Source organism: Plasmopara halstedii, assembly GCF_900000015.1.
Source record: "Plasmopara halstedii genome assembly, contig: Scaffold_322, whole genome shotgun sequence".
NCBI classification, from domain to species: domain Eukaryota; phylum Oomycota; class Peronosporomycetes; order Peronosporales; family Peronosporaceae; genus Plasmopara; species Plasmopara halstedii.
In genome coordinates this window covers 223,811-235,469 of record NW_020187243.1, presented here as the reverse complement: position 1 = coordinate 235,469, position 11,659 = coordinate 223,811, and the positions used below count along the sequence as shown (strand labels likewise).

Sequence of the window (11,659 nt, the reverse complement as noted above, 5' to 3'; positions counted from 1 at the left end):
ATTGAAAAGCTAAGCTAAGCTAAGCTAAGCTGCAAAAGCTAAGCTAATACCAACTATACACATACTTGCCCAATTAAAGAGTGATAAACATGTTAATAATTCTGTCTTATTTAATAGCAAAACTGATTTTTATCCTGTAAACTTACATATCTCAACCAAACATCCAGCATTGGCTAAAAACATTTACGTCAACTCATCTCCGATCCAGTCATACTCTTGCGCATTGATTGCATGGCAGCGAACTCTCGCGCCGTTGAGACGGCCTTAGCACGAAACTTGCTTTCATCGATCCTTGCCTTAGCAATTTCTAGTGATTTGGATACTAATAATGCTGCTATTGAGACCTTTATGAGCCAGCAGGTGATTCTGTGCGAGGCCCTGGAACGCCATAACGTATTCGGACTTGTGACAGACGGCAAAGCGTTATCGAAATGGCAAAACAGATTGATAGAGTTCATAGGAGGCTCATCAAAAGCCAGTCGTATAGGCTGGGAGCTTATGCTAATAACAATACGTCAAAGTCCACTGGAACGGCTTGAAGCCCTGACGGTAAATCTGCTGGACCGCGCCGTAAAAGTTTTCAAGCGGCAGCAATCGAGTAACAATATCGACGAGACTATGGCGCATACTATAGTTGCAATATGTGGCGTGATGCGTGTACTGCTACTTCATGTGGAAAAGTACAACCCAGAGACGCGCCGTGAAGCGCTGGAATTACTGCCGAAGCTGCTGCAGTCATTGGTGGTGCTAATGTTACACACCACCAATGCTTCAATGGCAATCGCACAATTTAAACTCGTTTCGATGCTCATGTGTGAGACTCCCAATGCTTTAAGAGGCTTTGCTGTAAAGATTGAGTCTGCATGCGTGAATGTGCTGTTCTCCAATGTTGACGGATGCGCTGTCAATGAAAAGGTGGTTGAGGAAGCGACAGTGTGTTTGGCAACGCTATGTAATGTGTTTGATGATTCACAGCAAGTGTGGATTCAGATGGTCCAGAAAGCCTTGGAGGTTGCCCACCAACAGCTTGACTTACTCGCAAAAAATCGCGTCACCATGGCCCCGGTGGAGGAAGTCACAAAAAAAAAGCCGTGGGCTCAAGAAGTCATTAGTCACCAGTTGCCAATCTACCAGCGTGTCAGCTTAACGCTAAATCGAATGGTTTATGCATTACGCGTGCTACACGAATTGCTCAATGTTAGTGTTCGCATCAAAACTCGTCGACATGTTTCGGAACGTGAAGTCCAACAAGTGTTGTCAGACATTATTTCATTTGTGCGTCGTGCGATGGGAGTTCGCGCACACGAGGTCGGCAAGCATACGGGTTTATCAGACGATGGTGTGCGTTTCCCAGTAAGCGTTGTTTATGCTGTGCTACCGTGTGTTCACGTACAAGCCCTTCGTGTTTTAAGCGCTACAATTGAGCGTGCTGGTATATGCGCTTTACGTCATGCTGGCAAGGTAACTCGCGTGCTTCTACTCGCTTCTGAAAGCGTAGGTGACGGTGAAGATTTGAAGGCTTTGGCCGATGCTACATCAGTTTGCGCGCGTTGTCTAGGGGCCAGCACTGTTGAAAAATTAGGTGTCCCTTTGCTCAACGAGTTGATCTTGCGCTGCGAACGCACTCTAGACGATGAGGCAAGCTCGATATGTTCCTTTAAACCCGTAGCTTCAGTTCAGCACAACGACTTGAAGAACAGTGGGAATAAGAGCAAGAAGCGGAAGCGTCAAGCGGCCGCTGCAGCAACTTTGGCGGCTTTAAAAAATGGCAATGCGGCTACAAATACTAGATTCGTGTCATTGCGTGACGAGACTGTGATCGCATCGAACCTAAACGCAATTTTAATGGCTGTTGCTACTTGCGTGAGTGTTTATGGAAGCTTGCTTCCACAGCAATGTCGTTCGTTGACTAGTAAGCTGATTCTGAAGTCCGTCCAGTGTCGACACGTGGTCTTAAGCCAAGATCCTTCTGTCGTTGACCCTGTGGTGCTTGCTCTTTTATCAGATGCATTGACAGCCGATGCTTTGGGTTCACATGGGGCAAATTTACTTGAAGGAAATTGCTATTGGCAACGTCGTAGCATCGGAATCAGTACTGCTTCGTCAACACTCCAGCTGATTGCACTCAATGCCAGCGAGGCGGTGGTGCACCCGCGAGCACCACCGATAAGCATCAATTTCCAACAGCACTCAAACAAGGAAGAGAACCATAATAGTTTTAGTGATATTTTAAAGCCCACAAAGGAGTTTACAATACAGGGAGATGTAATGGACTGGGACGAAAACGAGCAAAATAACTGCGATGATGAAGATGGCAAGGTTGAGCCAGTGGAAACTAAGCACTTAAAGAGTCCTATTGTCGAGACAAATGAAGAAGAGGAAGAAGTGGAAGAAGTTGAAAAAGTGGAAGAAGACTATGAGGATGTACACCCTCAGGCGGCGCCTAAGGATGTTGAGCGCATGCAGGTTGACGACATAAGCAACAAGAAGCACGACGCCGAAGAAGGGGACGACGGGCCCACTGCGCAGTGGATGAACGAGAAGTCTGACACATTTGGTGAGGCTGACCAGGATGATGATGACTTCCCCGATATTGTAGTGGATGATGAATAGAGCTTGGCACGATTCGCACCCAAGCATGCATTGAGCGATACTACATTGTACTCAAATCCGCATATTAATTTTAGATTAGAATCAACTCTAGCTTGAAATAACAGCATACAAATTGACGTTAGCCCTCATTCTCTCGCGAGTCCGCAGGAAGCAGCGGCAAACTCATACACGCGTCTGAAATGCCATCGTCGTCGTAAACGCCTAATGTTGTATCACGCGAAGCCAAATCAAATTTGCCACCACCTTTTGCTGGAAAATCAAATGGTGAGGAATTGTGTTGCACCAGCAGTCCGACACCAACAGCGATAAAGAGAAGCGCTAAGGGATAAAAAACTTTTTCTGTTGTAGGAAGAGGCTCATCGTCGTTATGATAAAAGACGGCGCCTCCCACGACACTAAAAGTAATCCAACAGGCTTGAAAAATGGGGAACACAGTCATGATGTCACCCATGGCCGTCGCAATGTTGAGAAAATGGGTTTGCACTAGAATGCAGACAAACATTCCACCCAAAAAAATGTACGTGAGGCCATACTTAAATTGATTATCCCCCTTTAGAGTCAAGGCAATCATGATAGCCGAACACTTAGCTAATAGCACTGTCATTGCCCCAACGATACCAGAGCAAATAGCGTAATAGAATGGAACTCGAGATTCCTGAGCGGCAACCTCTTCCTCAGTCGCAGCATCTTCTGCATTTGTTGCGTTAATTAAATCCCGCAGTTCTCTGCTTATTGCAGGAGGATGGAAGAGACCTGTGGGCAACGGTGCAGGTGAAGTTGAAACTTGCAATAATTTAACTTCCATCTCCAAAAGCCTCTGTTCAAGTCTTTGGACCCGAAGTTCAAATTTCTAATGATATATAAGATTATTGCAAGTTACATCGCACAGCAACATAAGTTTAGGACGAGAACGGACCTTCATCAATTTCTTTTGGCGCTTATTGGACCAATAAACCTGGTTCTTCAGCCGGTTGGCAACAGAGCCTTTGATTGTAGCTAACATGCTCACAGTACACACTCCAACACAAGTAATATACACCACGAAGGCTGCAAAAAAAGAAGCAGTTAGATAAAAAAATACGCGATCAATCGATGAGGAAAAGACAGAACCTCGCCAAACTCACGTGTTCGAACGAATCTTAACTCAAGTTCCGGCAGCGGATACTCAACATTTGGCTCAGAAATCCAAGCAATCATCACTACTCCCATTATCACGAATAATACGCCACTGACATCCGTCTGAGTAAAGGACAAGAGATAATTCAACGATGTATCTCCGAATTTGAGGCCACGCGTACCTTGTAAAGTTTTTCTCCATTAAGACACTGCGCTGTAAAGACGTTGGCCACAAGAGTCGATCCACCACCCAGCGCAGCAACAAGTGACTGTGTGGCAAAGCCAAAGGCGGCAAAGTCGCCCAAACTTCCCAAAATCACAAGCGATAAGCCGATCCACCACACAGGACGTCGGATGTAGGGCCTGCGCTCATTTACGGGTCGCGCAGCTTCACTCATGTGTGAGTACTTTTGAATATTTAAACCCAAATTTGATACAACGGAGGCCACGACGGCCAAGCCGGCGCCAAAGGCCTCCCACGTCTTCATCAGATATCAACTGAATGACTAAGAATTAAGTTTAGAAAGGACTCGATTTTGTTGATTTTTAGGTTTTGTCGTGTATGACACAAAGCGACGCTTAATGCTGCTATTTTAAACTTTCCTCGCCGGGTGGGAAAAGTGCAACAACAAGTGCCAAAGATGAATCGCTATAAGGTTACAAAACAATTAGGTGATGGCACTTATGGCTCCGTCTTGAAAGCTGTTCATCGTCAGTCAGGAGAAGTGGTCTGTGCTTTCAATGTCATGAAATGACATGAAAAAATGAAACGTTGTATCATATTATTTCTTGTTCTACAGGTGGCGATTAAACGCATGAAAAAAAAATTTTATTCATGGGAAGAATGCATGCAATTGCGCGAAGTGAATGTACGTTTTACTTGAAAATGATGTCAACTCTGGATTGAATCATTCTTTTCCATTGCAGTCGTTGAAGAAATTAAACCATCCGAATATTGTCAAACTTAAGGAAGTAGTTCGTGAAAATGACGAACTGTTTTTTATATTCGAGTACATGGAATGTAATCTTTATGATATCATGAAGAAACGCGATCGGCTTTTTCCAGAGTCCAAAATACGAAATTTCATGTACCAAATGATGCAGGGATTGGCTTTTATGCACAAACATAGTTTCTTTCATCGCGATATTAAGCCCGAGAACATGCTTGTGAAAGGTGACACTGTTAAAGTTGCTGACTTTGGGCTGGCAAGAGAAATTCGATCAAGGCCACCATTTACTGATTACGTATCGACTCGATGGTATCGTGCTCCAGAAGTTTTGCTACGCTCTACTACGTACAATTCGCCAATTGACGCTTGGGCCATGGGTTGTATTATGGCTGAGATGTTTACTTTACGACCTTTGTTTCCGGGTAGCAGTGAAGGTGACCAACTTTATAAAATATGCTCAGTGCTAGGCAATCCAACACACAGTACGTGGCCAGAAGGGATGAAACTTGCGGCACAAATAAACTATCGTTTCCCACAATTTATACCAACATCATTAGCGCAGTTGGTTCCAAATGCGAGTCCCGAAGCGCTTCAATTGATGACGGATTTACTCAAGTACGATCCAAATCAGCGGCCAACGTCAAGTCAGGCGTTGCAGTATCCATTTTTTCAAGTGAACGTAAATGTGACAATGCCAATAACAGAAACAACGCTAAGTGGAAATAGTCAGCAGTTTTATGAACATGATGAATCGACCGAGATATCTGCAGCATTTACACCGCCACAAAAGACATCAGGAAGTCATAGATCTAGTAATGGTTTGTATGGACAGAAACAGTCAGTGGTAGACATTGGAGGATACAGCAGTTTGCGGCCTCAGCCTGTTGTCTCATCGACATCGTCGTATGGCATGTCGCGAACACACCAGCGGAATGCAATGGCAGCAGCAGGAAACAGTGTGCTCACAGGTGGAACATCGAACGGGCTCGGACTGGATCGTGATAAAATGGGTGACTCACAAAGCAGCCGCTACACACGACAAGCAAGATATGCACCTGGCATGGCGTATAGAGGCGATGGCGATGGAGCCAAATATTCTAGTGGAAAACCATCGTTTGCGCCGAACGGAATTTCGTTAGGCCCTACTGCTGCTGTTGGTGGTACCGTAGGCGGGGCTGGTTTAAGTAGTTATAGCAGACACAAGTACTGAGCTGCGGCACGACAATAGTGTAAGCGAACATCGTCAAGTGGATCTACATTATCGAGATCTTCACGCGTAGAATAATAGAACGCGTAGAATAAAGAGAACAGGATGATAGATACTGTTGAATAAGCCAAGGTAGACGAAGGTAAAGTCAATTTGGAACGAGATGTTTGGTGTAATCATTCAATGACCGTCAAGACAAAAGAACTCTAGCAACAAATGTTAAGCACGATTTGAATTTCCACTTGATTTCGTATATGGTTCCTAGAATATTTGCAGGTGGCTTCTATTGCAAGTATCGAAATCATTTAAACAAGGAATGGCGAAATATTCACAAAGCTTTTGTTTCCCTACTATTGCTGCACACCTGCACCAGCAGCAGCCTGCTCCATAATCTCTTTCTCAACCTGCGCCATCTTGACACCAAGTGAGCTATACGCTTGCATATACTTGCCCGCGCAGCGATCAATGCAGCTCATCTCGCCCACATTTAGCTGACCGTCGTTGTACTTAAATTTACACTTCTGGAAACACACGCGCGATAAACGCTCAAATAAATCCGCATAAGACGCCATTTCCACTTTTGCCATCATAAGCTGCGACTGCTGTGAAGGCTGCTGTGGCACGCTGGAAGCCGTGCTGCCACCCATGAGACCACCAAAGTTCATGATATATTGCTTATATAATTGCTTTTATGTATGTATGAATTGACAGCACGAAATTTATTTTTGCAATTTTTTCATTTAATAGTCATATCCGATAGACGAAATTGTTCACCATCATAAACATGTGCACTGCATCTGCCATATAACTTCCTGAAACCCAATTGTAATTCCGGCTTTGATAGTGTACAGCTTTGCTGAGCGAGTCGACGTCTGCAATCAGTCTTCTTTACTGCTGTGTAGGTTTGTACCAAGATACTATAATATAAATCATAATATTAGCTCGCCTTCGCAGTGAGGCCAGCACGTTTTGCAGCCCAATTGTTGTGTAGTCATGCCTCTGAGCTAATGAGAAGGCTGTAGCTTAAATAAGGAGCTTCCCGAAAAGAATGAAGTAAGGTTACATCTACCATTCCCCATCTTAAGCCGGTTTAGAGGCCAGCGTTATCACCAAAAACCACCGAATGGTGAACGGACTAAGACGAGATTTCAATTATTCTCTTTCATAAACATGCTGCCCAAACATCATGAGTATATAAAATTAGCGAATTAAATATTCTTAAGTTTTGTGGTCACATACCTCACACACCGCTATGGTAACAAATGATTCTATTGTCTCGAGTATGTAATCCAAGATTTGAAGTAATGCAGTATCATCTGAGCACTAAAGTCCTGTAAAACTTAGCGATCAAGTCGATAGAAACGGATTTGCTGGATAAAAGTGTAATAAAATTTGCTTATCTGATGCCAATCAAATCTATCGACAACACTATATATTTGGTATTTATCGTGTGGCTCGATACTAATTATTCGTTATAAATTAGAGATTGTGTCTATGTATTTCTCTACTGGCGGGTAGATAATATCGGATTCAATGAGATTGAATAATTCTGAAAAATGAGACAAAAAGCAAAATTAGCTTTACTGCACACTGGTACGCCCAACACACTTACTGACGACGTGCCAAAAAGGGAGTACAGATAATAATATTAAATCCCGCTACCATCATTAAAGTCCGTTGACATTGAAGCAAGCTGAAAGAATGACAGCCTGAACCTACACGCGAATGAACCCTACATTACTTATCGGTTACAGAGATCAATCTTTCCTTTTGGGACGTGATTGCATCCCAGCATACGAATATAAACTTAAAGTTTTATGACGTGGAACAATCACGCAAAATTAGATTGCCACGACTTGATATGCATCATTGATGATGCTGTCAATTCTAGCATTCAAAATACTAATCTTTTGTAGTGTGACAAGTCTTCATTATGCCTTTGCCCCATCTCCTTTTGCAGGCGCGTATATCATTCAATGTAAAAAGTCGTGCATGACGCTGAAACATTTTGGTAGAATGCTTTACTTAAACGATGTATTCATCCATTGCAACTCGCACAATGAAAGGTATGCTCAAGTATCCCTAATGCCTGAAGCAACCTGAGATAGTTAATTTCATGCAGATGCAGTGAGGGGCGAGGCTTTTCAAACCAATTGATTATTACGTTTGAGTTTACGGCCATGATCTCTACAATAAGCAATAATAGCTATATTGAGTATTGAAGCGATCTGGAACAGCGAGTAACGAGGGCTAGATGCAACAGTGCACTTACTGCACGCAAAGCGGGTGAGGCTTGTTTAGATGACAGCAACTACAAATTCGAAAACGCAATGGCTGTATAATACCTATTGTTAGCTCAATAACAAAGTAAGCATAGCTATTTCACGAAGATGCTGATCAAGCCAACAAAAGCTAAAACTGACCAGTTTTGTGTACCTCCGTTTTTTTAATCAAACAGCGACTGAGAGCATCACCTTTGTTGTCAGTCATACCGACTAACCCACAATCCGGCTTGTCCACTGCATTAGAAGAGACAGTGGCATATACAGCTGCAGTCGATTCTTTCGACTTTTCAGTTCACACATGTCGACAACATTCTTCCGTCTTGGGGGGGGGGCAACAATCGTCATCTCTCCCTTGGAAATGCTTTCCGTTGGGCACATTGCCATTCCCCACCAACAAATCATTCGTTTTTAAGAGGGACAGTTTCGGGCACCACTTGATCTGTTGACATATTTTCTGAGTGACCGTCAGTGGTCACTCCAAACGACTTCGGTTGTTCCCAACCTGGAGAATGTCATTTGCATGACATCTACCAATGAGGTGTGGATCATTACCAGCAGTATACAACTACCGAGCGCTTCATGGTGAATATGAGTTCATTACTCCCGGGGACTTCACCGACGTCGGAAGAGCTACTCCTAATCGTTTCATTTGCATGACATCAACCAATGAGGTGTGGATCATTACCAGCAGTATACAACTACCGAGCGCTTTAACGCATGGTGAATATGAGTTCATTACTCTCGGGGACTTCACCTACGTCAGAAAAGCTACTCCTAATCGTTTCGCTCGCCAATCAATCTATGACTCCTGCTTCTCAAGCCACGTTATACCTAAATCAGGTCATACCGTTTCTCCATCTCGTGGACCTTGTTAATTCTTTCGAGTTCAAGTCTACTAAGATCTACTATAATCGCGGTGACCACCTCAACAGTGGCCGACCTTACTAAGTTAAAGTCATTGCTTCTATCTAGTGAATTCGAAAGCACTGCGCCAGTTTCAGCAGCACTTGCTTTCCGCGCGCAGTTACGCAATGCGTCGGAGTCAATCATGACTCTTAACAGACGACTGTAACCTTTCACACTCGCTGTGACCACGATAAGACCACTCCGATTCGTGTCTTTAACATAGAACTGCGATCCTTTAAAGACTAAGTTCTTGTGAGTGCTTCTACCACCACACTTACCAGAGTTTATAATAGCCCCAGTAGACCGCCCGAATACCGGCGTTTACCGAACGCCTCGTAACATTGGTACTGCATGGCTCGGAATCACTTCGACGAGAGCCGTATTGAGAGGTACGTCTTCCAACTGGGGCGGAAAATACAAGTTAAACGGCATTGGTCGGATGACATCTCAAGCAAGTGCCTTTGCGGGAATGTCGCTTTTCCGCGATCGCGACGTCAGTGCACTGCGTCTTGATGGCTTCGCGTTCACAAATATGAATTGTGAAGACGCCTGCGCATCCCACAGTCTCAGGTGCATTATTGTATCGATGCGCTCGATAGAATCTGAGGACTATTGCGGCTACTGGAAGTTACCTACCCGACGCTTATCGAGTCAGCGATTCCCCAAGTAATTCTTTTGACAAGGGTCAGTAAGTAAGCTACGCATTTTTTAATTATTTTGAGAAGCCAAATCATGAGATTCGGCCATGAATTAACTGGCCTTGGTAATTTAATCGCTTTAAGTCAAAATCACGAACGATCAAAGCGTTACATCAACGTTAAGTCGTTGTTTGCGTTAAACCTTTCAGTGTGAAACAATGTAACATGGAGCTTCATCCTTATTTCGGGAGATTGCGACCTGGTATGACGTGATGTCCGCCGACCGGTCAATCTGTCAGCTCGAGTTGTGCCATACATGACTCGTCTTTGCGATTGAACAATCAAGACAAATTAACGTTTGAACCTAGTCTGAAATCTCGGAAAAGTATTCGCAGTTGTATAAAAAAAAGAGCTCAATTCTTGCTACGTCGTTTGTATGATTCGAGAGCACATCCAGGTTTGGAGTGTAGCGATACAGAGACTATGAATATTTCTGTTGTGCGCGATGATGATAATATTCTCGCAGGGGTTAGGACTTTGAGATCTGGAAATCAGTCGCGATTGTCTTTCATCGACATCAGCTCCTGATGCTTAAGACCCTTCTGATATTTTACCACTTTTATGCGGTGCTATAATTTTTTTAAGAGGAGACAGTATGCGAGAATCGCTCTACTGGCTAAAAATGTTTGGTGTGTGGTGTGTAGCCCCGACGCATTGTCATTTAAACTTCTCTATGGTAGTAAGTGCGCGAAGTACAGTGTTCACTAAGCTGGTTGTATTCAACAAAAAGTCATTTGAATCGATGAGCAAATACAAGTATGCTTGACTGTAAAAAAGTTTTGGTTTTCGAGGTAATTTCCAGACATTAGTCTTGTTGAAGAAGACCTGATAAAATTCTACCTTCCAGATAGCAAGCCACGTCATCTTTTCTTCTTATCGTACCAAGCTCCTTGTGTGCAGCGGGACTGCCGTAGCTACATCACTAAGAGGAAGCTAGGCTAAGATCGGTGGTCTTCATTCTATACTTAGAACCAGTGCGGTTGTAGCGGATCGCAATCTGCTTACTCCAAGAGAAATCACAACCTTAATTCAAGGCAGATAAACTCTTATGTTCAAAATGTTAACTGTATTTTCTGAATTTATTTGCGGTGAAGCCGCCTATATCTAAAACATTTGATTTTTCTAATTAAAGAGGAAAACTTAATTAAATTTTAACTACGCGCAGTCCAGCCACGTACTGACTACTTGTTAAGGCCACTGTGTGATTCTGCCACCTCGTGTAACAAACACCCTGGTATGATCACACCATCTTGTGTGACCCACTTCTTCATACCAAGGTATGTTTAGCCCCGTAACACCCTCCCCCATTAAATCGTTAACGCCCACAATTCATATTTAACTGTCGCGTCGTACGAGGGTCACGTGTCTAAGACACCGTGACGTCCAGAGGACTATCTTCACACATTCTATGCTCAATGAGCCCTGTGTCTACCACTCGAAAAAAACACCGAGCCGCGCTAGTTTCGGCAGAGCCCTTTTTCGTCTCCGGACAGTACGCCCGCGACTTCACGGAAGCACATTCCAAGCCTTTGGCAACCAGATGACGGATTCGTAGTCGAGGATTCAGCGATAGTCGACTACAAGTCGGATACGGCAGCGGGCTGCCGTAGCTTTGCGCTCTGAGGAAGCGTAAGTAAAGTCACCGACCTCTTGTTCTATATTGAGAACAAGTACGAGTATAGCGGATCGCAATCGGCTTGCTCCAAGAGTAATTATTGCCTTAACCCAAGGCTTATTAACCCTTCGGTTTAAATTCAAAACTTATTTTATTTATTTTTATCTGCGGCAAAGCCGCCTAATTCTAGAAGCATAAATTTTCCTAAATATGCCTAGCAAAATCTAAATACATGTATAACTACTGGCTTTCCAGCGCCGTACCGTATA

The 11,659-nt window shown here is 43.7% G+C and overlaps 5 protein-coding genes across 5 annotated transcripts; 3 read left to right on the top strand and 2 right to left on the bottom strand.

Annotated features, from left to right (window-relative positions):
* Positions 1 to 231: 231 nt before the first annotated feature.
* Positions 232 to 2,613, top strand: PHALS_08191 (Armadillo-type fold; the record flags this gene model as incomplete). Its single annotated transcript, XM_024723496.1, has 2 exons — positions 232 to 2,319; positions 2,437 to 2,613. The coding sequence occupies 2 exons, from the start codon at positions 232 to 234 to the stop codon at positions 2,611 to 2,613; spliced, it is 2,265 nt and encodes a 754-aa protein (XP_024574466.1).
* A 118-nt stretch (positions 2,614 to 2,731) lies between these two features.
* PHALS_08190 (hypothetical protein L915_21489) lies at positions 2,732 to 4,217 on the bottom strand (the record flags this gene model as incomplete). Its single annotated transcript, XM_024723495.1, has 4 exons — positions 2,732 to 3,463; positions 3,530 to 3,660; positions 3,738 to 3,852; positions 3,912 to 4,217. The coding sequence occupies 4 exons, from the start codon at positions 4,215 to 4,217 to the stop codon at positions 2,732 to 2,734; spliced, it is 1,284 nt and encodes a 427-aa protein (XP_024574465.1).
* Positions 4,218 to 4,370: 153 nt separating this feature from the next.
* PHALS_08189 (cmgc rck mak protein kinase) lies at positions 4,371 to 5,889 on the top strand (the record flags this gene model as incomplete). The annotated part of the gene is made up of 3 exons (XM_024723494.1): positions 4,371 to 4,457; positions 4,530 to 4,598; positions 4,657 to 5,889. The coding sequence occupies 3 exons, from the start codon at positions 4,371 to 4,373 to the stop codon at positions 5,887 to 5,889; spliced, it is 1,389 nt and encodes a 462-aa protein (XP_024574464.1).
* A 347-nt stretch (positions 5,890 to 6,236) lies between these two features.
* Positions 6,237 to 6,551, bottom strand: PHALS_08188 (mitochondrial import inner membrane translocase subunit tim10; the record flags this gene model as incomplete). Its single annotated transcript, XM_024723492.1, has 1 exon — positions 6,237 to 6,551. The coding sequence occupies one exon, from the start codon at positions 6,549 to 6,551 to the stop codon at positions 6,237 to 6,239; it is 315 nt and encodes a 104-aa protein (XP_024574463.1).
* A 2,965-nt stretch (positions 6,552 to 9,516) lies between these two features.
* On the top strand, positions 9,517 to 9,929 carry PHALS_08187 (uncharacterized protein; the record flags this gene model as incomplete). The annotated part of the gene is made up of 2 exons (XM_024723491.1): positions 9,517 to 9,743; positions 9,803 to 9,929. The coding sequence occupies 2 exons, from the start codon at positions 9,517 to 9,519 to the stop codon at positions 9,927 to 9,929; spliced, it is 354 nt and encodes a 117-aa protein (XP_024574462.1).
* Positions 9,930 to 11,659: the final 1,730 nt, after the last annotated feature.